Source organism: Chaetodon trifascialis, chromosome 16 (assembly GCF_039877785.1).
Source record: "Chaetodon trifascialis isolate fChaTrf1 chromosome 16, fChaTrf1.hap1, whole genome shotgun sequence".
Taxonomy (NCBI): domain Eukaryota; kingdom Metazoa; phylum Chordata; class Actinopteri; order Chaetodontiformes; family Chaetodontidae; genus Chaetodon; species Chaetodon trifascialis.
In genome coordinates, this window is record NC_092071.1 from 10,656,215 (window position 1) to 10,681,678 (window position 25,464).

The 25,464-nt window shown below is 42.9% G+C and overlaps 2 protein-coding genes across 2 annotated transcripts; one reads left to right on the forward strand and one right to left on the reverse strand.

Annotated features, from left to right (window-relative positions):
* The first annotated feature begins 248 nt into the window (after nucleotides 1–248).
* Nucleotides 249–17,468, forward strand: supt6h (SPT6 homolog, histone chaperone and transcription elongation factor). The gene is made up of 37 exons (XM_070982626.1): nucleotides 249–428; nucleotides 1,815–1,925; nucleotides 2,014–2,184; nucleotides 3,814–3,887; nucleotides 4,001–4,181; nucleotides 4,303–4,384; nucleotides 4,661–4,916; nucleotides 5,005–5,106; nucleotides 5,257–5,370; nucleotides 5,511–5,600; nucleotides 5,839–5,981; nucleotides 6,152–6,297; nucleotides 6,418–6,525; nucleotides 6,617–6,897; nucleotides 6,985–7,139; nucleotides 7,503–7,698; nucleotides 7,839–7,978; nucleotides 8,269–8,386; nucleotides 8,503–8,579; nucleotides 8,669–8,804; nucleotides 8,967–9,104; nucleotides 9,572–9,739; nucleotides 9,845–9,972; nucleotides 10,091–10,298; nucleotides 10,530–10,677; nucleotides 10,890–11,032; nucleotides 11,129–11,269; nucleotides 11,516–11,711; nucleotides 11,873–12,018; nucleotides 12,141–12,233; nucleotides 12,925–13,038; nucleotides 13,158–13,282; nucleotides 13,745–13,857; nucleotides 13,948–14,025; nucleotides 14,127–14,305; nucleotides 14,955–15,223; nucleotides 15,493–17,468. Exons 2-37 carry the CDS (start codon nucleotides 1,826–1,828, stop codon nucleotides 15,683–15,685), a joined length of 5,250 nt encoding a protein of 1,749 aa, XP_070838727.1. The 5' UTR covers nucleotides 249–428; nucleotides 1,815–1,825; the 3' UTR covers nucleotides 15,686–17,468.
* A 297-nt stretch (nucleotides 17,469–17,765) lies between these two features.
* Nucleotides 17,766–24,512, reverse strand: rab34b (RAB34, member RAS oncogene family b). Its single transcript, XM_070983195.1, has 10 exons — nucleotides 24,240–24,512; nucleotides 23,501–23,592; nucleotides 21,717–21,782; nucleotides 21,194–21,295; nucleotides 20,196–20,260; nucleotides 20,049–20,100; nucleotides 19,832–19,913; nucleotides 19,351–19,441; nucleotides 19,122–19,229; nucleotides 17,766–18,632 (listed from the first exon to the last, which is right to left on the reverse strand). Exons 1-10 carry the CDS (start codon nucleotides 24,285–24,287, stop codon nucleotides 18,571–18,573), a joined length of 768 nt encoding a protein of 255 aa, XP_070839296.1. The 5' UTR covers nucleotides 24,288–24,512; the 3' UTR covers nucleotides 17,766–18,570.
* Nucleotides 24,513–25,464: the final 952 nt, after the last annotated feature.

A 25,464-nucleotide genomic window follows, 5' to 3' on the forward strand; every position in this document is an offset into this window, starting at 1 on the left:
TTTTTCGCTACGTCAGTGAAGTGGCACCGTATGCTAATATGAAGTTTTGCAAAGAGCGCCCCAAGCGACTCGGAGTGATATCTGTAAATATCGCACTAGTTTTTTGGTTTATATTGGGTTCATTTGACGCCGCTTTGATGTCTTTTGATATTCATGATAACACCACCGTAGCCCACCAAATATCAACAGTGCTTACATTAGTGTAGTAGTATTTAGTTGTTTAGTTTTATGCAGAATCACGATGAACCAGCAGGGGGCGTCACCTTGATATTGAAAAGGATGGAAGTTCCCGCACCGCATCCCGGAATTGTCCTCACGCCGCTCGTTCTCGGCCATTTTTATAAGTATAAGCTCCCCGAAACACAAAACACAACACAATCCCGTTGTTATTGTAAATATTTACGGAATATACCAGCGCAGTGAGACGTGTAAGTCAAATCTGACCGTTGTCATTTGCGAACTTTGGGTTGTGTTGCTTAGCTACAAGCCATTAACTAGCTGACGTGAATGGAGTTGGATGTTGTTGTCGTTTAAGCTAATGCTAGTCTAACTTAGCGTTATGCTAAAACATTAACTACCGTTAGACTGCGAAGTTGGCCCGGAGGCCTTAGTCTGTTACTGCAACAGTGAATTTGGCTGGGCTGGTCGTTTATTGTCGGCAACTTTATCGTTGTGTACAATATAGTTAAGATGAAAGGTTGGAGTATTAAATGCCAGCGGTTTGGCTTAAGAAAGGTTGCTCGCTAGCTAACTAACTAGCATCGCTGACTTGTGTTAGCCTTGTTGCTTGTTGCTAGCTGACTGGGATAGTAAAGTCAGCTGTCGTTTTTGACTAGAAATCACAATATAACAATATAATGTTGCTCAGAGATCGCTCATCGTCTGACATAGAGATATCATCCTGATAAGGTTGGCTGCAATAGATTGATAGTGAGCATTGTTGTTGGTCGTTTCTGTCGATGTTGTATGTGCGCATTGCGACAGTGTTAGGTGCAACTTAGGTTAGCAAGGCTTTTCTTAAGCTCACCAGGTAAATATCGTTTTGTTGGGACTTTCTGATGTTATTGCACAGTGGTAATAATATCAAAATCATCTCCAGGGGCCATAGAAATGTAAACAAACATTATTGATTGTTTTAATGATGTTTGTCAATAACACAGTAACGTTGCTCATCACGTTATTTTGTTGATGTGCGAAGAAGCATTCCTCTCATGTATAATTTCAGGCTCTTTTATACGCTAACCTGTAAATGTCATTATCAAATAGTGTGAAAATTATTCACATGTTAAGTTATTACGTACAGTTTGTGTAACAATACTGCACAGAATACCAATAATAATATGGATAAGCGGAGTAAAAACTCGTGCTTTGCTGCCAAATAATGTACAAACCTACAGAACTTTAGAAAAAATCCTAAAGTTTACACAGATACCAGATATGTGAGGCTAACGTGCAAACGTGCATAAAATTATGCACAAATTATCTAGAATATTTCCAGTTGGTTGAATGGTGTAGCTTTAAAGGAAAAACAAACTTGTGTCTTGGATTTTAGTAGTATGGGACAAGCTGATGAAGAATATGTATGTAGTACTATGTGTGTCAAATGCAAGGAATTTACCAACCTTATATGTACTTAAAGAGGAAACTACAGGGAGCTAGACATTATGCTGTGAAATTACAATTCTAGCAGAACATTAAAAAAACATGTGTTATTGTGTGTTTGGCTTTTATATTTGTGACCTGCATGGGAAGACAAAGTACTGCTTGGATGATGCTTAATCAGTTTACTAACAGCATCTTGTGCTTCTTCTCAGGAACAGCAGTCATGTCAGACTTCATCGAGAGCGAGGCTGAGGAATCAGAGGAGGAGTTTGAAGAAAAGGACCTAAAGCCTAAAAAGACCCAGAGGTTTATGGAGGAAGATGGTGAGATTTGAGTTGTTTAGTTCAGGGTGTGTGATTCAAATTTGGGGTTGTGTGACATGTGGACCACTTATTTGTCATGTCTCAACAGATGAAGAGGAGGAAGAAAACACAGAGGACCAGGATGAGCAAGGAAATTTACGCGGACTCATCGATGATGGAGATGAGGAAGAGGGGGAGGAGGACGACGAATCTCAAAGGAGTGGGAGTGGAGGGGGGAGTGACTCAGAAGAGGAAGTGAGGCATCGACGTAAAAAGCGCAGTAAGTTGTATCAGTTGTTTAAAGGTTGCTGCCATTGTTGCAGGTTTGGATTAGTTTAGTCACGGATGGAAAGGGCTCCACCGCCTTTATGAGGTAGTCACCTGGATTGCTTTTCCAACAGTCTTGAAGGAGGTCCCACATATGCTGAACACTTGCTGGCTGATTTGCCTTCACTCTGTGGCCCAGTTCATCCCCAACCATCTCCATTGGGTTTAGGTTAGAGGATATTGGAGGCCAGGCCATCTACTGCAAAACTCTGTCACTGTCTGTCTTGGTCAGATAGTTCTTAAATAGCCCGGAGGTGTGTTTGACTCATTGTCTTGTTAGAGAACAAAAGATATGCTTACAAAGCAGGCATTTTGCTGCAGAATGCTGAGGTAGACATCCTCGTGAAGTGTGCCTTGAATTTTGAATAAATTGCCAACAGTGTCCCCAGCAAAGCCCGCCCACATCATCACACTCCATGCTTCACGACAGGAACCACACATGCGGATACCATCCGTTCACCTTCTGTGCATCTCACAAAGATATGGCGGTTGATGTTGAAATGTGTCTGCTGCTTGAAATCTGTGAAGCATTTATATGGGCTCTAATCTGAGGTGCCATTAATTGGCATTCGTGAGGCTGGTAACTTGTAACTGAACTGATCCTCTGCAGCAGAAGTAACTCATGGCCTTCCTTTCCTGGGGCGGTCCTCATGAAAGCCAGTTTCTTCATAGCATTTCATAGTTTTTGGGACTGCACTTGAAGATCCATTCAAAGTTCTTGACATTTTGCTGATTGACTGACCTTCATGTCTTAAAGTGATGATGATGGACCCTCGTTTCTCTTTGCTTACCTGAGCAGCTCTTGCCGTAATATGGATGACTACAGTTGAATGGGGCTATTTACTGTATACCAACACTACCTCTCCACAACATTGCTGATCTCAAATGCATTAAGAGGGCAAGAAATTCCACTAATTAACTTTTGGAAAGGCACATCTGTTAACTGAAAACCATTCCAGGTGACAACCTCATGAAGCTGTTAAAGAAAATGCCAGTAGTATGCAAAGCTGTCATCAAAGCAAAAGGTGGATACAGTGAAGAATCCAGAATATCAAACATCCATCCATCCATCCATTTTCTATGCCGCTTATCCCTTTCGGGGTCGCGGGCCGAGCCTATCTCGGCTGTCAATGGGCGGGAGGCAGGGTACACCCTGGACCGGTCGCCAGCCGATCGCAGGGCAACATATATACACAAACAACCCTTCACACACACACTCACATCTAAGGGCAATTTTAGAGTCACCAATTAACCTAATGAGCATGTTTTTGGTCTGTGGGAGGAATTTATCAAACATAATTTGCTTTATTTAATACTTTTTTTGCTACATAATTCCATGTGTTATGTTTACTGTTTTGAGTTATATTTTTTAGCTATAGTCCATATTCACTATAATATTCACACTGAACTCCATGAGATTCCTCTTCAGTATAGTCTCACAATACAGTAAAATAAGACACACAAATATAATTTTGAACTGATTTTTCTGAGGTATTCCTTGTCCATAGTCATTTCCCAATATGATATAAAATTGATTGTTAAGGTGTCATGTCAAAATGGATCACCACTCTTCTCTTTGCAGATTATGACGACTACCTGGATGATGATGATCTTGACCTAATTGAGGAAAACTTGGGCGTTAAAGTGAAAAGGAGGGTAAGAATCGTTTCCCTCCATTATTTTCTCTGTAGTTACGCTGTATGTCATTTCTGTACACTTGAAAAAGTTTAACCAAGGAGCGCTGATGCACTACCGGTCTTGTGTCACAGAAGAAGAAATACGACCGTGTAAAAACACTTGATGATGATGAAGAAGATGATGACGAGAAGGACTTGATAGCAGATGAGATCTTTCACGGTGATGCAGAAGGCGAGCTGGAGGAAGGTGAAGCTGTCGATGAGCCTCTCCATCACGGAGATGATGACGAAGAGGGAGAGGATGAGGAGTCAGGTATGCCTGTCTTGGAGCATCTTGAAAGAAGAGAACTAATAGAGAAATGTAAAGTCAGGCTTGCAGTTGATTTCTAAATTATGCAGCATGGAATTCATCATTATTTGTTTTTGTCCCACAGATATAGACGATTTTATTGTGGATGACGATGGCCAACCCATCACCAAAAAGAGGGGCAAGAAGTTCCCAGGATACACAGACGCGTGAGTGCTGTAGTTTATACAGTAAATGTAGTGATGTCTGTCCATAACAACAATGGCATTATTTGTAGAGAAAGGAGCTTGTTTTTCACTCCATTTTTCTTGCTATATTAAATGATCCAGTAGGGCTCAAATATCACCTCATCCATCAAACTGAAAATATATATGTATATAGTATATATTAGGAAACCACAAGACAATACACACAAATTGCAAGCTGCTTTGAGATATGAGTTAAGTCAAAACACGTAATCACTGCCCCTGTTCCTCCTCCCATAGAGCCCTCCAGGAGGCCCAAGAAATCTTTGGTGGCGACTTTGACTTTGCTGACTTTGACGCAGACGCTTACGACCAGGGCGAGGAGGAGGAAGAGGACCAGGATGAAGAGGGTTGGGACCGACCCAAGAAGCAGACTAAGAGGAGGCAAGGAAGGAAGAGCATCTTTGAGATCTATGAGCCCAGTGAGCTGGAAAGTAGTCACATGACCGACCAGGACAATGAGATCCGTACTACGGACATGCCAGAGAGATTCCAGGTGTGTGCCTGTGTTTTTGATCTATCAGGTCATAATGACTGCTTTGAAAGCCTGTCTATTATTCCTGACGCTGTTCTCCGTCTTATAGTTGCGATCCATCCCTGTCAAACCTGCTGAGGATGATGAGCTGGAAGAGGAAGCAGAGTGGATCTTCAGACATGGCTTCTCCACCCTTACTATCTCCATGCAGGTATGACTTTTGCTATCCAAACTGAGGGAAAATGCACTCACAACAAATGCAAAGAATTTTCTTGGATTTTAAGTTGTGATACCTGGATAGATTCCCCTTTGTGGAAGAAAATCATTGGAATTTCAGTTTTTTTTTCTGTGCCCTAAACAGGAGAGCACAGATTATCTAGACAGGGGAACAACCACAAACTTCAGCAGGAAAGGACCCAGCACAATTGCCAAGATCAAAGAGGCCCTCAACTTCATGAGGAATCAACAGTTTGAGGTACAGGGAGCTCACCTTACCCATGTGATGAAAACCCTTCATCTGCTTCCTTTGCTTGAAGTTAATCTCTATAATTAACATTGTGTCTTTAAAAAAGGATGCCAAATATGACATTGTCATAAAGAACCCTTTTTTTTCAGGTTCCATTCATAGCTTTCTACAGGAAAGAATATGTGGAGCCAGAGCTCAACATCAATGACCTGTGGAAGGTGTGGCAGTGGGACGAAAAGGTATAGTTAAGGTTCGAGCCCTGAAGGGGCAGAACCCAATTGTGTTGTATGCCTGTTTCTCATTATTATTTTCTCATTATTATTTTTTTAGTTAGTATGAAAGGGTGATCCTATAACAATCACTTCAATTAATTAAATAGTGTTTTGAATTATTATCAATCATTTGCTTTCATCAATTCGGTATATGTATTCCACTTCTGGTTTCTTGACTTACACATTGTCATCCTTCTCCCGCCAGTGGACTCAACTGAAGACCCGGAAGCAGAACCTGACCCGTCTGTTTCAGAAGATGCAGTCCTACCAGTTTGAGCAGATCTCGGCTGACCCTGACAAACCTCTGGCTGATGGCATCCGTCCTCTGGACACCGCCGACATGGAGAGGCAAGTGTCAACAACACCGAAGGGCTGAGGCTGAAAAAAGATTATCTCTCATGCAGAAAAGTGCTAAAAATCAAAGTTCAAGTGGTGATTGACGATAAACACTGCTGTTCACTGATCCTCAAAGCTCTTTTTCTGCCTCACTCAAATGTAATTTTGTCAATTTTCTATAGGCTGAAAGATGTGCAGACTCTTGAGGAGCTGAGTGATGTGTACAACCACTTTCTGCTCTACTATGGCCGAGACATCCCCAAGATGCAGAATGCCGCCAAGGCCAACAAAAAGAGGATCAAGAAGCATAAAGACGATTCAGAGGATGGTAAGACGGATATGTCTGAAATGACTCATTCATGAAATTGAAACAGCCTTTAAGTTAGGAGTCTTTGCCTCATTTAAAAAAAATATGCTATATAACTAATTTGGATTGGCTCCTCATTAGGCGAAGAAGAGGAATTGGAGGTAGAACAAGAAGAAGAACACAAAGGACCTGACCTCAAGCTGGCGTCTCGTAGGGATATGTACAGCATCTGTCAGAGTGTAGGACTTGGTGGGTCTCCTTTTTTTTTTTTTCCTTGCGCACCACAATCCCAGTGTTCAACTGTACTTCAACTTGTTTTTCTGTTTCTTCCTGACTGCAGATGGCTTGGCTAAAAAGTTTGGGTTAACTCCAGAGCAGTTCGGAGAAAATCTGAGAGACAGTTACCAGCGTCACGAGACAGAGCAGTTCCCCGCAGAGCCCGTAGAGCTGGCCAAAGATTATGTCTGCAGCCAGTTCTCCTCTCCCGAGGCAGTGCTGGAAGGAACCAGGTACATGGTGGCCATGCAGATTGCTCGTGAACCTCTGGTCAGACATGTTCTCCGACAGACGTTTCAAGAGAGGGCCAAGATCAACATCAAGCCCACAAAGAAGGGCAAAAAGGTAGACACGGTGGAAAGTTTTCTGAACTTACGGAGTGTGCTCAGAGTCCCATTCTGAACCTGCTTTTCCATTTGTTTACTTCCATAGGAGATAGATGAGGCTCACTTTGCCTACTCCTTCAAGTATCTTAAGAACAAGCCTGTGAAAGAGCTGAATGGAGATCAGTTTGTGAAGATGTGCCTGGCAGAGGACGAGGGGCTGCTTTCCATTGAGATCTGTATAGATCTTATAGGGGTCAAAGGGTAAGTATAGTGACAATATCGACATACAAAAACATCACAGTTTTACTTTTCCTCTCAGTTTTGTTCTTTATGCACATTTCTTGGCCATAGGGCACACACCAAGCACAGGATCTGATGTGACTAACTGTCGCGCTATTTTTAGCATCTGTATAGAAACCTAGCTTGGATGTCTGAGGAAAGCAGGACTTGATAAGTAGGATAGCTCCCCTGAGTTTTATGTTTTGAAGTTTTAAGCTGCATCTTATGTTTTTACCCACATCCTTGTCAGTAGTACATGGGGCTTTTGAATTATGACTCTGGTAATATTAAGGTTCTCCTTTCTGTCTCCGCTTCCCTCTGTGTCTTCCCTCTGCTTCTCCTCAGATATGCTGGGGACCAGACGTACTTTGATGAGATCAAACAGTTCTACTACAGGGATGAGTTCAGTCACCAGGTGCAGGAGTGGAACAGGCAGCGAACGTTAGCCATAGAGAGAGCTCTCACTCAGTTCCTCTACCCTCAGATGGCAAAAGAGTTGAAGAGCAAACTGATTGCTGAGGCCAAAGAGAGCATTATCAGGGTAATTTCTCACGATATCTGTCTCCATGTATTTTAATCTAACATTACTGTATAATTGTTATGCACAGAAAGTTAACGCTTGTTTAATGTGGTAACCTTAGAACTCACAGTGAACTCTCAGTTCTCCATTTCTTCTTGTAGTCCTGCTGTCGTCGGTTGTATAACTGGCTTAAGGTGGCGCCTTACAGGCCAGATCAGCAGGTTGAGGAAGACGACGATCTGATGGACGAGAGTCAAGGCAAAGGCATTCGGGTGCTGGGTGTAGCCTATGCACCTAGCAGGTATGTGTCCACCAGTGCTTTTATTTATTCCTTGATATATCAGTAGCTAGCATTTGTGCTCACATATGAATCAGGGACATACAGACTGGTGAAAAGTTAAAGCAAAAACCAACATAAAGGGTTGTTGGTAAGTTGTTGGGCTGCCACATTCAGAATTGTCACATCACTTTATTCAGGTTTTTCCTTCGATTTGTTACGCGTCTGTTTGTGTTGAGCAGGCATTGTTTGCTGTAGAAATGACACGTTTTTGTAATAATGTAGATTGTTCCTTACAAATTTTGCTCTCACAGAGATACACCAGTCTTCTGTGCTCTGATCAATGGGGAAGGAGAGGTGGTCGACTTCTTGCGCCTGCCCTACTTCATGAAGAGGAGGAATGCCTTTAGGGAGGATGAGAGAGAGAAGAAGGTACAAGCAGAGAACATGACCGCTTCTGTGCAACCAACAGATACCTTTAGTTATGGAAAAACATGTAACTGGATGCATGTTTGAGATGATCACTCATTTGTGTGTGTCATCCTCAGGCCCATGACATCGAAAATCTCAAGAGGTTTCTGTCTGGCAAGAAACCTCATGTGGTAGCTGTCGCTGGGGAAAACAGGTGAACGATTGATTTCTTTCTGAATGTGATGGAAAGTTACATTCTGAGCAGCATTCACATGTTTGTTAAAAAACATGCTGTTTGTGCAGAGATGCCCAAATGATCATGGAAGACATCAAGAGGGCTATCAGCGAGCTTGAGCAAGAGTCCTCTCTGCCCGCTGTAGGAGTGGAACTTGTTGACAATGAACTGGCCACACTGTACATGAACAGCAAGAAGTCTGAGGTAAATACCGTCCATGCCTTACGTAGGCACAAACACACCAGTGGTTTCACTGTTCAACTGTGTTTAACCACAGCAGATTCATTAACTAGTGAATCTGAGATGCTGCCTAGTGTTTTCTTTTGTGCTCATTTCCCCCCAACCCTCTGCTTTCTCTCTGTCCAGGCTGATTTTAGGGATTACCCTCCCTTGCTGCGACAGGCTGTGTCGATAGCCAGGAAGATCCAGGATCCCCTGATAGAGTATGCTCAGGTTTGCAGCACCGATGATGATATTCTCTGCCTCAAACTACACCCGCTTCAGGTGAGACACTGAAGAAATGTCAGTGGTCTTATTGTCATCTGTATGTTTATTGTTGTATATTGTTTCAGCATGATTTCTTTAAAAAGTATCACAGCCAGATTAACATTTCCTGTGACATCACTGAAAGACTAATTGAATTTTTTTAGTGAAATGATACGATTTGAAAATTCAGGTTTGTTGTTTGTTGCTTTGTTTATTTGCTTTTTTAAACATTTGGTTACAGGAGATAACAGTTCCTGCCTTGTTTATCCACCTTTGATTCCCCTGTAGAATCACATAGACCCATTACACAGACCATTACAAGCTAAGATTTTGCTACAAGATTAAAGTATGGAAATAACCACTCAGTCTGTTTACTTTGGTCAGCTACATTATGAATCGACAAACCAGTAAATATTAAGATGATAATTTGATGCTTCACATCTCCAGAGTCGTGAACAGTAGTTTTTCCTCCCCGTCTCTCTCAGGAACATGTGCTGAAGGAAGACTTGCTCTGTGCTCTTTACTGTGAATTCATCAACCGCGTCAATGAGGTTGGAGTGGATGTAAACAAGGCCATCGCCCATCCTCACACTCAAAGCCTGGTCCAGTATGTCTGTGGTCTGGGACCAAGGAAGGGCTCCCATCTGCTCAAGGTGTGTCCTGTTTGTGCTGCTGTCATTCATTTCTTGTGTCATATCTGAAAATGTGATGCCCTACCTGCTGATCCGATAACTGTCGTGGTCGTTGTACTTGTGCAGATTCTGAAGCAGAACAACACTCGTCTGGAAAACAGAACCCAGCTGGTCACAATGTGTCACATGGGACCCAAAGTTTTTATCAACTGCGCGGGTTTCATCAAGATCGACACCGCATCGCTTGGGGACAGGTTGGTACCTTGCAGGGGTCCTTCACACGCTCAGACCATCCAGATGTTCCCCGTGGATTAAGCATTTAGCCTGTGGTGAGGTTAGTTTGAATCAGCATTGTTTTTTCTTTCCACACAGTACGGACTCCTACATCGAGGTTCTGGATGGATCTCGTGTCCACCCTGAGACATATGAGTGGGCTCGCAAGATGGCTGTGGACGCCCTCGAGTATGATGAGTCAGCAGAAGATGCCAACCCAGCTGGAGCTTTGGAGGAGATCCTGGAAAATCCAGAACGTCTCAAAGATCTGGACCTGGATGCCTTTGCTGAAGAGCTGGAGAGACAGGTCAGTATGTGTGTGTGTTGTCAATGTCAATGTCTGGCCAAAGTAGCATTTATGAACACCTGGAGAGAAATATCCTATAGTGCAGAATGCTGATTAGATTTCATCCAGAGGCAGACATGTCAGACACCACTGTGTGTTTCAGGAGCCTGTGAAGCCAAAATATACTTCAGCAACGTTTCACATTAACTCACAGAGTTTGTCATCATTTTCTTCTTTGTTTTGTTCCTCTAGGGTTACGGCAACAAGGGAATTACTCTGTATGATATTCGTGCAGAGCTGAGCTGCAGGTATAAAGACCTGAGAGTTGCCTACAGAGTCCCCAACACTGAGGAGGTCTTCAACCTGCTCACCAAGGAGACCCCAGAGACCTTTTATATTGGTAATACACACTGCACCAAAGCGCACATATTTATCTCTTACATCAAAATTCACAAGAGACCAATAATTTATAGTTTATTCCTAACCATCAGCACTCAGCCTGAGAAGTGTGCGCAGTAGTCATAACATGTTCCTTGTTCAAATTACAAGTGACAGTAGAAAAGAAGCTCCACAGTCTGGTGTGGCTGATTGTTGTGCCATCTTTTCTTCCAGGTAAGCTGATCACCAGTGTAGTAACTGGTATCGCTCACAGGCGGCCTCAGGGAGAGAGCTACGACCAGGCCATCCGCAACGATGCTACGGGGCTCTGGCAGTGTCCCTTCTGCCAGCAGGACAACTTTCCCGAGCTCAGCGAGGTACCACAAAGCTGAGGTTTCTTCTTTTGACAACTTCATGTTCAGAAACAGCTGATGTCTAAACATCATCTTTCATTTTTCGTGTTCCCGCTTTAGGTGTGGAATCACTTTGACAGTGGTTCGTGTCCAGGTCAGGCCATTGGCGTGCGGTCCAGATTAGATAACGGCGTCCAGGGATTCATTCCCACCAAGTTCCTCAGTGACAAAGTGGTCAAACACCCTGAAGAGAGGGTCAAGGTGAGATGGTCGTTGTTGTTGTTGTTGTTATCCTTTGTTGTGGTCTGCTGATGCTTTTCAGTTTTATTTACATTTCTCTTTTTCTTAATCTCACCTGCAAAAATGTAAATGTGTCTGAGAGTTTAAAGTTGGTTCCAGTTTCGCTACCTAATCCTGATAGATCTGATGATTAATTTGAATATTTTGGTCCTTCCTGTTTGCCGTTGCACCCGTGTGATCCTGTTCCTCTTCCCCTTCCTCCCTCAGGTGGGCATGACAGTTCACTGCCGCATCATGAAAATCGACATTGAGAAATTCAGCGTCGATCTCACGTGCCGCACATCGGATTTGATGGACAAGGCCAATGAGTGGAAGCTACCCAAAGACAGCTACTATGACTTTGACACTGAGTCGGAAGACCAAAAACTGGAGGAGGAGCTTAAAAAGAAACAACAGCGAACACGTTAGTATAATAACACGGTTAATAAAAGTTGTTTGAATCAGAGAAGCTAATAAACGGCACACTGCACTAATTTTGTGGGATTTTTCCTCACAATGCATTTTATTTACTCGACATGTCCTCACACCGTTTGCCTGTTCTTTGCCTTCTGTCCGTCTCTCCAGCATATATAAAGCGTGTGATCGCCCACCCCAACTTCCACAATATCAGTTTCAACCAGGCGGAGAAGATGATGGAGACCCTGGACCAGGGAGACTTGATCATCAGACCCAGCAGCAAGGGAGAGAACCACCTCACCGTCACCTGGAAGGTAAGTAACAGATGAGATACTTAAAGCAAATGAAAGCACTTGTATGTAGATAATGCAGTTGTTAAACTTTATTGTAAAGACTTTGCTTGACACATGTTCTGACTCTTTGTGATGTCATGTAGGTGGCTGATGGTATTTACCAGCACGTGGACGTGAGAGAGGAAGGCAAAGAGAATGCTTTCAGCTTAGGGCACACTCTCTGGATCAACAATGAAGTAAGCTGTTTTCTTCTCCTCTTTTCTCAAGCATGATCTTGCGCTTCATGATGCAGAAAATGTCTTGGGAAACAGCAGTACCGGGTCCTCTTCCACAAAGTCCACCATGTTGCACCACCATTTTTCCTACAGTAGCCCAGAATGGAAAAACAGCATCTGCAAAAATGGGTTACGATATAATCCCTCCTGGTGTTTGCACACCATTAGAGTACATTCACAAAGAGTGTTTGTTTGGGGCACTGACAGGCTTGTTATTCTACAGCATTTTGGAAAGGATCCCTACAGAGAGAGAGCTTTTTGTTGATGAGTAAGAATCTTTTTTTTTAACCAGATGTTTGACTGGAAACAGCTGTTACATTGCTCGAGCTAAAGCGACTTTACAGAAAGAGTAATTTTCTTATTGTAAAACACACTTCATTCAAACTTAACAGAAACAAAAAAACACATGAAAACCATCCTGGTTTAAAGTTTCCACTGCTCCACAAACAATCACCACCAACTCTGGCTGAAATAGGCCTTTAATTGAAAATATCACGAGAGGAGTGAGAGGGAGCAGCAATTATTTTCACCGGACATTATGACCAGGAAGATTTAAATATGCCGGACATCAACAGACGTTCCCTGTAAAAAAAAATGGCTGGGAACCTTGTTTGTCAGAGTGTTGTTAAAGACTTTCTTGCACCCTCTGCAGGAGTTTGAAGATCTGGATGAAATCACTGCTCGGTACATTCAGCCAATGGCATCGTTTGCCCGGGATCTACTAGGGCATAAGTACTTCCAGGAGTGCAACGGGGGAAACAAGGAGGTATATACTGATCTACTCTCCTGAGTATTTTGTAGTGTTTTGATATTACCTTGTTCTCCAACCTGTTTTTGCCACAAGTTGCACCTCTCACTTTGCCTTTTGTCTCGTCTCTCTGATAGAAAATGGAGGAGCTGCTGGTCAGGACAAAGAGGGAGAAGCCTACTTTTATTCCTTACTTTATTTCGGCATGTAAAGACCTCCCGGGAAAATTCATACTGGGCTATCAGCCTCGCGGAAAACCAAGGTGAGCAGCCATGTTTTTGTCTCCTCTGTTTTCTGATTATTCGCTCCGATGATGCCATGGGTAGAAAACACTGAATGAATACACTGGGCTGATTTCCGTGGAAATTGATTCTAGACAGAATTGTTCATGTTGCTTTTCCTCACAGCAGCTCACACTAATATTAAAAACACAGAAAAGGCAGATGATGTCATTCAGTGCTGTCAATAGTGGTGAATCACAGTGGCATATGGTGATGTGCTAAGGTCCAGAGCTACTACAGAGGCTCACATTTGCAAATCTGAATCTTTCTGACTCATCTCATACTTAATTGTGCCAAATTACAATTCTAATCCACTCTCCCACACAACAGCTCCACTGCTAAGACGTTTTTTATTAGATGCTTACTGGTTTGATTGACAGCAGAGTTCACATACTTGTAGATTGCCAACATGTTGTCATTTTTTGATTTTTTTTTCTTTCCAGGGTTGAGTATGTGACCATCACTCCCGATGGCTTCCGCTACCGTTCACAGATATTTCCTACAGTGAATGGACTATTCCGTTGGTTTAAGGACCATTACCAAGAGCCTGTGCCAGGTACAGAAGCACACATGCTGCTTATGTTGTAAATAAATGACATTTGAAATATATTGTGAGTTATTATCTAACATTTGTCTCCTGTCAAAGGCATCACTCCTAGCAACAGCAGCCGAACAAGGACACCTGCGTCCCTGAACGCCACCCCAGCCAATATCAACATCGCAGGTGAGTCCTGCTCTCCTCCACACACACACAAATCTACATTTTCAGCACGAGTGCAGTTGTGGTACATTTTACTATTTCCTGTTGTATTCCTTCCTCTCTAGACTTGACGCGGGCTGTCAACGCGCTCCCACGCAATATGACTTCTCAGATGTTCAGTGCTATCGCTGCAGTCACAGGCCAGGGCCAGAACCCCAACACCACCCCCGCGCAGTGGGGCTCCAGCCAGTACGGCTACGGTGGCAGCACCGGAGGAGGAGGAGGGAGCTCCTCTGCTTATCATGTGAGTGCAGCTTTTAATGTTGACAACTACTGCGCAAGGAACACGGTTTTGTCGATGTCAGTGGCTTCAAACAGACTGCCCTAAAATTCACTTTAGGCCTGTATAAACTGACGGTGCCCACTTACAGATACATCAGACGTTGTGATAATGGTTCATAGAAGGCACGAAGATGCAGGAAAAATGGAAAAAATAAAATTTTAGAAAATATTGCGTCCATCTGAATTGCCTTTTTTTTTTTTTCTACAGCATTCGTTTAACCCATGTTCTCCTTTGAGAAGCATATGAGAAACCAAGTGACAGAAATGTTTCTAATATTATTCAGTTTCATGTGGTTGCCTCCTGCCTTTCAATTAATTCATCAGAATACTGTTAGTTGTCTGTCTCCATGGGTTGAGAACATGTTTCCTCATAGCCAATCAGTTCTTGGCACAAAGCAGTAATGCCAGCAGTTTAGCATGTGCAGATGGTAACACTGGTTAACAGCTACAGCAGCCTGCTTCACAACACAAGCGCGTTAGCTTTCCTGCTGAAGTCTCCATCTTATCCAAGTCACAAATATGAACACACATCTTGTCCTAAACTTGTTGATCAAGCACCCAATATGAAAGTGGGTGAGCCACTCTCATCAGCTGTACTTCCTCCTCTGCAGGTGTTTGCCACACCTCAGCAGCCCATGGCGACGCCCATGATGACGCCCAGCTACTCCTACACCACACCGAGCCAGCAGGCCCTGGGCACGCCACAGTACCCCGGTTCTACCCCGCAGTCCTCGCACTCTCACGCACACACCCACCCACATGGAAGTCACGTGTCACACCACAGCCATCACGGGCACCACAGCAGCCACCACGGCCACTCGTCCGGCACGCCGTCATCCTCCACCTCATCCAGAGGACGGACGCCACAGCAGCAGCCAAAGTGAGTATAGGTGGAGTGAGTGTGGTTGAGCTGAGGTACTCCTGAAAAAGCATCCTGGTGTAATTGAGTTTGTGTGGTGAGCTGCTGTTGGATTTGCTCTAGATTTTTCTTTCATGATCATCTTTATCCTCAGATTTTCTCTTCACCTCCATTTTTTTCTGCCATTAGATGGAGCTAAGCCCCTCTGACTGCATCATCTTCTCACTCTGTTTTTCCCTTCCTTGAGTCTTTGACTAAACCACCTCCCTCTCTCTCCTCCCTCAACGCAGGCCCAGCGGCAGCAACGCCTCTGCAGTGGACTGGGGCAAGATGGCGGAGCAGTGGCTGAAAGAGAAAGAAGCGGAGGGGCGGAAGAAAGCCCAGAGGATGACGCCACGGCCGTCGCCCAGCCCCATGATCGAGAGCACACCCATGTCAATTGCCGGAGACGCCACACCCCTGCTGGACGAAATGGACCGATAGGACTCGCAGGGGGGCGTCGCTACACCCCCCCTACTCAGCTCCATCCTCTGTACTGCTTCTCCATCTGGATAACCCTCCACCTTGTGTCTCTCCCATCAACCCTCTCCTCTGGCTGACCAGTAGTTGGAGTCCACTCCATCCAGCTGACTGTCCATTCATACGTTCTCTTCACTTCCTGACATTGTAGCTGCAGTTTATCAGTCTGGTGTCATCTGACCTCCTCCTTCCTGTTGTCCTCCTGTCCATCCATCTCATCCCAAATGTTTCACCTCCGCACCTCCAGCCAACTCCTTTGGCTGCATAGTATTTTGTACAGGCAGAATAACACTGTATGTATATGTCATGCAGAAAGTCAGTACAATGACACAAAAAAAAACTTGAAATATGTGACAGCCGTTACATGTGAAGTAGGATATGGACCTACACAGAGTACGTCAGACAAGCTGTCCTGCTGTCTTTATTTTCGCGACTGGTTTTAGTTCGATCCGTGAATGGTTTTGTCAGAGCGGCACAGTTACAGTTTCCACGACCCGCTTCACCACCTTTATGGTGGATATTTTCAAGCAGTTGCCAAAAGATCGCTTTGCCATGTCAATCAGGACATTTATCATTTTGTATGGAATGCGTCAGAATGAATAAAGACTTTTTTTTTTTAATTTGTGAACATAAAGCCTCCGCTCTTCACATCTGTCAAAGAAAAACAACACGCCTGTGACTACAGACACGCAAACATGCCAAGTGTGAGGGATGAGGCTGAATTTAAAAAAAAAAAGAATTTGAAGAGAAAGATCGACTTGAGTTTCTCTCAAACACAAATTACTGCTCGTTGTCTGTGTCCAGCACACACTGTATTATGATCAGTGACTGTTTTGGCTCCTGTAGATAGCCTCTCATGTATCGTTGGCTCTTATTTGACCTGTACTGTGTGGACACTGACAGTGTGCCACGTTTGAGGCAACAGTGGTTGTTTTTTGGGTGACTTCATCTGCATTTCTGCAAAGCAGCGCCGAAGAAGTCACTTAAAGCAGTTGATTTTAGTAAGAATACCTAACGGGCAAAGCGGAAGCACCTCGCCATGTCAAGCAAGCGTCAGACGACGATTTTTAATTTGCATCTCCTGCATCTTTGAAGTCCGCGGTTCAGTGAGCATTCACTTTCGACATTGTGTTATGATGTTTGCCACCTTGTAGGATGTGATCTCCTCGTACGCCGCTGCTGCAGTTTGGTCCCAGACAGTATCAACAGTTAAATTAAGACATTTTCAGTGTTTCAGAGTTCAGATTTCTCTAAGCCTTTCAGCAAAAGACACAAACTGACTTCCTCCTGTGTTTATATTCCTAACGCTGTATAATATTCCCAACTGCACGCAGCTTCGTCCGTCGAATGAATATATCGTCGTTAAAAACGCATTGAATCTTTTTTGTGATCATCATGCGGCAGTTGTAGGTCACTCTGCATCCCTCTTGGCTCGTGCATTCAGGGTTTTTTTGTTGTTGTTTTATGTTTTTTTTTGGCAAACAAGCAGCACGGGTATTCAATGGTGTGCTTCATTTTGCAGTGTGCAAAGTATCACGGTCCCATAGTATGTATATTGTTTTAAATAATTATGGTTTATGGTTAACTTGGTTTTACATCTCTTGCCAGATTGAGATACAGCATCTTTCTCAGCGAGGCTGTGATTGGTTCTCGGCAGCAGGTGGTGATAGAGGAGAAATGATGTCTCTGGCACTGCTGATGACCTTTTCTACCTGTGATCCCTTTAATAAAAGTGTTCATATTATAACCCCGAGTCGTGTTCATGCTAATTTGGGGAACAAACTGGCGCTCTGGACATGTGATGTACATGGAAGTGTGAGCGTGTGTGTGTGTGTGTGTGTGTGTGTGTGTGTGTGTGTGTGTGTGTGTGTGTGTGTGTGTGTGTGTGTGTGTGTGTGTGTGTGTGTGTGTGTGTGTGTGTGTGTGTGTGTTGGCATTCCTGATTTTTTTCATGGTAGAAATACGATTAGCTTGAACAGAATGTGAAGAATTTTCCCAACCTTTAAGCTTTGTATTTCGCTGTCTGACAGAAGGACAACACAGTGACAAAAACCAGTTTATTTACAGTTAATCATTTATGAGCTGGAATAAAAGTAGATCTATGTTTGATAGGAGACGAGGACAATAGCAGGCTCGTGAATGCACACATTTCTTCTTCTTCCTGTCTGACTTTACAGAGTGAGGAAATCAATTTGCTGCTCCTTCCTGTTCCTGCAAACAATCCCTCCATTTTTGCGATCATGAGAACCCTGATGTCAGAGGAGAGAGATGCTTTGTGGGTGTGACCGTGGTCATGGGAGACGGCGTACGCATCACATTAGCAGCACAGACACATGACAGGAGACCAGTGAGGGAGCTGAGGAAACCAAAAATAAAAAATAAAAAATTTGGTTTCATAGTGGCATTTTGTCCAGTAATGGGAAAAAATGTGGCTTCACGTGTTTGTGAAGCATCATGAAAGTAGTTTAAAAGATCTGGAGGGGAATAATCTTCCTCTTTTGATGGATGTTTATCAAGCATATCACAAAGCTTTACTTGTTGCATCGCCGGCCAGCAGTGGAAACATTCCTGACAGGACACTTAAGTTAGTCTTTGTGCTGACTGACTGTTTACAGCCTCAACTCAGACCTCAGCATGTCAAACCTGTGACTTCCTCTCAGGCCGTTAGCAGAATGCCACAAACATCATTTGCTTGATAAGACATTGTTTTTCTGGGGTCCGTTCATGATCTCCACACTGAGCGTGCTGAGATTAATTTTGTTTCATTTTCTCCTTCAGTGGGCCGTTTCGTGTAGCTGTGTAGTTGGTGCAGTGTTTCCAGGCCGGCGTCCAGGTCGTTGGTTCCCTCATCAGCAGCAGTTGGACTTCCTCTTGGTGGGCGCTTGATTGGCCTCGCTGCTGTCTGTGAGCCCTGTGAGCAACAGAGGTAAAAATCAAGCAGATGTCACATTTTTGACATTTAAATTCACAATGTGGGCCACACTGTTGAACTGGGAGACATTCCTTAATTAGTTTTTTTTTATCAGATTTGTTGACAATAAGAAAAAAACTGTGTCCTCTAAATGTTTTTATCCAAATTTTAGAAATGCAAGAACCACACAGCATAGACTGACGTAATGCTTCATATGTGTCATGACAAAAATTGATCATCAAGCTTCAGCAACAGATGAAAGATTCTCTGCACCCTGAGAAAAATCTGAGACCTTTGAGCTTTTGAAACTCTTACAAACCACACGAGATTGATTAAAACAAAAACCTCGAGGCTGTCATCATTACTGAGAACTTGGCACAATAGTTCCCAGAAATTGGGGAACTAATTAGCCGGTCAATGAATCAAAGAAATAGTTGAATATGAGGCCGGTTTCTCAATAATGAGACTTTACTGAGCAAACTGACTCACTGATGATGTCGCTGACGTGCCTCGAGCCGCTTTTCTCGAGCTCAGACAAAACGTTGGCCTCAAAAGTCAGAGATGCCACACGGAAGAAGAAATCCCTGACACCATCTCCTGGAACAATGAAGAGATGAGAGTTTAGCGAGACAAAAGGAGGATTAAAGCAAAACTGAAAAGCCGGATCATGTGGTGGGAGATGAGGATTTGTTCAAGTTAACGTGTGTTTGACTCCCACCCGACTTGGCGGACACGGCCCAGTACTCTGCTTTGATTTCCTCTGAGAGTCTGATGGCTTCCTGCTCAATCTGAGACAGCTGATCCGGAGACTGAGGAGGGAAATACAGTGAATGGGATCAGGGGGGTGAAGGAAAGTGGTGAAGCAAAGCTTCAGCCAGTGGTCACTATAAGATCAAGCTGATGATAAACTAAAAGAAAAGCTGTGTTGAAACGCAACATTATTAGCTGTTAGCTGTTTTCATGGTTGCAGCTAATGGTTATTTTCATTATTTATCTACTGATCATTTATTTTCATTCTTAATTGGGGCTATAAAAAGAAGCCCCAAACCCAAAGACATTCAATTCACAATGAGAGAAAACCAATTGAACCAGCAAATCCTCACATTTTAATTAATTAGCAAAATTGTTGCTAGTAAATTTTATGTTAATGGATGAACAAATTGACCAAACAGTAGTCATCTTTGATGAATTTCACCCACACTGAGGTCCTTCTTGGTACCAACAAGGAACAGTAAAACACTGGATGGGTCATTTTCCTTCATGGCGTCCTCCAGCCACTGCCTACACACACACACACACACACACACACACACACACACACACACACACACACACACACACACAAACACACGATTATCAGTCTTCAAATGGCATTTTAATGGTATAATAATCGGATCATAATGGCGGGTTCCTTACCTGGCATGTGCTAAAGAGCTCACACTGCTCAAGTCAAACACCACGATAATGGCTGGAAAAATGTGACAAGACAAACATTATGAACACAACAACATCAAACAAAGAGCACAGCGGGAAGTGTGTGTGTGATCATAGAGATAAACTCACCTTGTGCTCCTCTGTAGTATGTTGAAGCGATGCACTTGAAGCGCTCCTGACCTGCTGTGTCCCACCTGAAGCAGATCAGATCAGCTTTAATTGTCCTCATTGTGTTTGGTAGAGATGAAGGAAGGAGACAGGCTTTATTCAAACAAGACGAGAGCAAACAACTGCACAGAAGACTTAGTGAGGCTTTGAGCTGAATGCTAACATTAGCATGCTAACAATGACATTGCCAACATGCTGATGTTTTAGCAGCTATAATGTTCACCATGTTCACCACCTTAGATTAGCACGTTAGCATGCTAACATTTGCTCAGTAGCACTAAATAAAAGGTACAGCTCAGGCTGATGGGAATGCAGTTTATACTTTGACCTGATGATGGCGCTAGAAGAAAGTATAAGGCATCGCGTTACCACACTTCATCCGGAGGGGAACATTAATGTTTGTACCAAATTTCACGGCAATCCATCCCACAGATGTCGATATGTAAGAGGAAAAAGCAGAGGATCACCGACATCAGTGGGATCCATCCTCTGGGAAGCATGCATGGATAAAATTTAGAGAGCTAATAGAGTATAAGACGAAAAATACTTGATTATTTGAAGGAGTATGACTGTGTTATACAGCTGTGAGGGTTCACTGACCTTTTGGGTTGAGCTCATTAAATCCTCATTAAAATGAAGTCTGTCTCTGTGGGAAATTAACCTTAAAATTCCTTTAACTCGTCAACCAAAGCCATGTAATTTAAGGCCCACTTTACAGTCTTAATAACAAGCTAATCAAATCCAGAGGATGATGTACAGCCTCAAAATGATCCAATCGTGATTTTGTTTAGATACAGATTGTTCAGACATTATATATGATCTAATGAAGGTCAGGCAGCATTAATAAGAGCTCATGGACCTTTTTTACCCTGATGACAGTCAGCACAGTAAGAGAATCAGTTTGTTTAGGGCTCAGTCTATGAACTCAGTGTCTCTCTGTGGCAAAGCAGCATACTTACAGCTGTAAACTGAAGGGAACACCAAGCACCTCGAAACGCTCCATCTCAAAATCCACCCCTATGGTTGCTTTGTAGTTCTTATCAAACACACCCTTGCGGAACCTTACAGGAACAAGAGAACAGCCAGGTTATACAGTTATATTGGCTGCAACTAGCAGACATCACTATTATTATCCACTAATCTCTCAACTATCAACTAGTTTCATGGATTATTTTGCCTATAAAATGCACATAAAATCTAAACTATGAACTGTTTTATCCCTTTCTCTAACTGTGTGTTGAGCAACTAGCTCTGCGACAAAGCAATTTCATCAGTAAAGGGATCAGTTTTATCTAAATCTGATTTAATTATCTATCACGTACATCCTCAGCTTGAAACACATTTAGGTTCAACCATGTTTTTGTGGAACAAAACCTGAAAGCACTGCAGCTACAAAAGAAACATTTCAACGGGCAATAAAGCCGTTGTTCAAATCTAAAAACAGCCACACAATCTGCTCTAATTATTCATGCTGCTTCTTACCTGCTGATCAGACACGTTTTCCCAACTGCGACGTCTCCCACTACGATGACTTTGGCGATATTGAAGCTGGCAACAGAAAGCTGAAGTTGTCATTCAACAGCAGCATGAAACACACAGCAACATGCAGACAGCCTGCAGGAGCTGACACTTATTAACCCCTTGAACATTACGCCTAAATCTTTTATATTCTCAAATAAGAAGCTTTAACCTTTAATGCACAGAGCCCTTCATGGACCTCAGTCTGCTCTTATATTAAAGATGAATCATTCTAATAATTTAATTAGCTTAGGTTTAAGCAGCCGCTCCACAGATCTCACAAAGAAAAGGGAAAATTGGCACGATCGAGGCTCTCTTAAGCCTTTCAAAAGGATGATTATCTGTTAATGCCGGGCTTTGACATTCATTGGCTATCTTAAAAAAGCACAGCGCAGACTTGCTCTATCATTTTAATTCAATAAATGTACTGAGACTTTGCTTTCTGCAAAAAAATACTGAATCAATTCAGAGTCATAAAACATTTCCTTTGTGTGTGTGAGGCACAAGCTTTTTTTGTTAGTATAAATCTGATTATGAGAGAGGAAGAGAGATAGAAGCTTTGTTTCGACAGGTTAGAAATAAAGAACCTGCTCAGAAGCTACTGTCTGTGTCATGGGTAAACCATGAGAATTACAGTAGAGGGCTACCATTGCAATGTGGAGACTTTGGCGTGAGGCCTTGAAGTCTGGTGATATTCTGTATTTTCTTAATGTTAACAAATCTCATGAAACCAACAATGAATTGATCCTATTAACCAACACAATTAACATATATTCTCTCAGACTGCTCATCTTCTTCCTTCTTCCCTGCTGCTGTCCTTATATGATTAAAACACATCAGTGAGCCGGCCCCGCATGCACTGTCCTGCTGCTCACAAGAGCACCAAACGTGTATTACTACGCAGCTGAAAATAGTCCCCAACAAATGAACAAATTACCTCTGTTTGAGTAACATGTACTAAATGCTGCAGTGCCCAGCTGATTTAAGAATTGAATGAGCCTTTTTTAAAAGTGAAATTGCACATTTGCGACTAGTTTATCAGGATTTAGAGCCACAGATAGAAGAGGCAGCTGGATTCACGAGATCACACAACCTGAAAATCCATTTTGCCAGATTTTAAGTTATGCATTTATGGTGAAACTACAGTTGTTTCTGATCAATCAGCGTGCTAAAGTACTGGCGTGCTTTAGGTATGACGACAGCAAGAGAAGCGACTATTCATTCTAAAACAATAATGGCAGCTCCTAAAGAGGTTAGCAGAGCTGCTGCTATAGCATCAGTTATATTAGAACTTATATTAGAGAGTATTTCTTTACTGAAAGAAGAGCAAATGTTTCCACTCTTCTCCCGACTGGCTTCAGCAAGAGTCCTGCTACGTCATATGGTTTGTTAATCTGATTGGTTGAAGTTAGCCTGTGATAGACAGTGACAGACAGATGGTTGATCATTCATTTTTTGCCTGCTGTCGCCACGCACGGCTTCGCAGATGGTTCTGTGTAACAAACCATCTGATGCGTCAGGGTTTTTTAATGTAATCTGTTAAAAATGACAGAAATGTAGAGTACCACCAGCCTTATCCTTTCAAAAAAAAAAACATCAGATCACTGCAGTCAGATGTGATGGGTGAGGTCGGTGGCTGTCAGCTGACAGCAGACAGCATGATTTAAAGGGCCCTGCCAGAGCTAATGTGTTTAATTCAAACACATATCACAGTGTGCAGAGGCAGCGTGTGCCGTCTGTGAGCTCACCTCACTGTGCCTGTCTTCTGCACCTGACACACGGCCTTCACCTGTGGGTGGAAGCCATCTTTGGTGTGGAGCGCTGCGTTTGGACTAAAACACTGTAAAGAAAGTGGGATTAGTCAGACACAGAGAGACGCTGATGGAAAAAAGCATTAGCCCTAGAAACAGGCCCTGCTTTCATTTTGACCACACTAACTTTCTAAAATGTATCTGGTCATCAACTCTCTGAGCTCACAGAGGAACATTCACAGCCTCCAAGTGGAGTTCAAACAAAAATATCACCAGTACTGCAGGTCCGCTGGTCTCTGAAGACAACAGCATTTTGTAATGTTGAAGACAAGAAAAAAGCAGCATTTGAGACTCTTAATAGCCGTGTCATCAATAGTAATACTGTTAGCTGTAATTGCATTACAGAGCGTGTGTGTGTGTGTGTGTGTGTGTGTGTGTGTGTGTGTGTGTGTGTGTGTGTGTGTGTGTGTGTGTGTGTGTGTTGTGTTTCTGACTTAGACTACTTTCAGGGCTGCATTTCATACTTGAGTTACAGTTAGTTGGAGACGGCTTGTCCAATTAGGGACAAAAAACATGTCCCCCAACTAGGAAAAAGCTGACTTTTGGATCAGTGTTTAAGGTTAGGCTAAGTCTCCACGAAATCACTGTCCTTGTAATGTCTCCAAAAGTGTGTGTGTGTGTGTGTGTGTGTGTGTGTGTGTGTGTGTGTGTGTGTGTGTGTGTGTGTGTTACTGACCCTTGGGAGCTGAGTAATGATCCGGTCCTTCTTCACAGGATGCAACATGTTGCTGCAGTGGATCAACACACACACGCACACACACAAACCGTCAAGCTGCCACTCTCACTGACAGCAGACACACTTTTCATTCACTTAAAGAAGACACACACACACACACACACACACACACACACACACACACACACACACACACACACTTCACTTTCTTTATTCTCTACCACCCTTCGCACAAAAAGCAGGAATGGACACGATTATGTCTTCCAGCTTCTCCTGAAAATAGAGCAAATATCAGAAAGAGAACATGTTGGTAACAGTAATACGCAGACTGTTCAGTGAAACAGATTTCTTTGCTTTTCCATCTTGAAACAGAAGCTGTTTGCAGTGAACAACCATGTTAAACATCCCTGGAAAATTTTAATGATTCAGTGGACTAGTCCAATTAAAGGAATTGTCTTGTTTTATGACTGTAACACAAACAGCATTTTCTTTTTTAATGTGTCTTTTCTCTTTGGACAGTTAAGGCCAAGCTTGAAGGAAGCTGTGATAGACACAGACTGTGTTTGCAAATTAAGGTAAACTTTGCAAACTTTGTGTAAAACACAAACACTCTACATACAGGATTAAAGGTTTGAGTAAGTTTACAGCTTTACCTGAAACTGCTGAAGAGTAAACGCTGAAGGAAATGTGCTCTGGCTCTGGAGATGTGATGTGATGTGATGTGATGTCCAAAGTCTGCCGAGAAAGCAAATCCTCAACAAAATGAGGCTCACAGGAACGCGCTGAGTGTCCAGACAGATTAACACGCGCTTCATGAGAATGTCCGTGTAATTAGAAAACCAGAGAGTAACCTGTCAAACAGCGCCACCCTGCGGCGGCAGTGTGCTCTGACTTACTGATGATTCATATTTTCATTTATGTAACCGCAAATGAGATGAGGCTACAAGTGTACAAGTAAGTAGTGAGGAGGTGAAACACAAGGTGGTTAAATATTTAGGACGTTATGTATATTAAGTATTATGAGTTTTATTTTTGGTACTTTGAGAATATTTTGATGCAAATACTGCCATTGTTACTTGAGCACGACTTACTTTAACGTAAAAGTTCTGCACTGTGGTATTGCTACTTTTACTGTCTTTTACTGTCATTATTTAGATATCCTCAGGACACATTAATATAAACAGAACAAAAAGACGAGTGTTTTTGTCCCTCTCTGCAACTTTAT

Bases quoted from the DNA above. Each gene is read 5' to 3' on its own strand.
- rab34b (XM_070983195.1), bottom strand. From the start codon at position 24,287: ATGTTGCATCCTGTGAAGAAGGACCGGATCATTACTCAGCTCCCAAGG. The intron at 23,593-24,239 runs GTCAGTAACACA...CTTTCTTTACAG, and splicing joins TCATTACTCAGCTCCCAAGG to TGTTTTAGTCCAAACGCAGC. The intron at 19,230-19,350 runs GTGGGAGTCAAA...TCATTGTTCCAG, and splicing joins GGCCGTGTCCGCCAAGTCGG to GAGATGGTGTCAGGGATTTC.
- supt6h (XM_070982626.1), top strand. From the start codon at position 1,826: ATGTCAGACTTCATCGAGAGCGAGGCTGAGGAATCAGAGGAGGAGTTT. The intron at 5,601-5,838 runs GTATAGTTAAGG...TTCTCCCGCCAG, and splicing joins TGTGGCAGTGGGACGAAAAG to TGGACTCAACTGAAGACCCG. The intron at 5,982-6,151 runs GCAAGTGTCAAC...AATTTTCTATAG, and splicing joins GACACCGCCGACATGGAGAG to GCTGAAAGATGTGCAGACTC.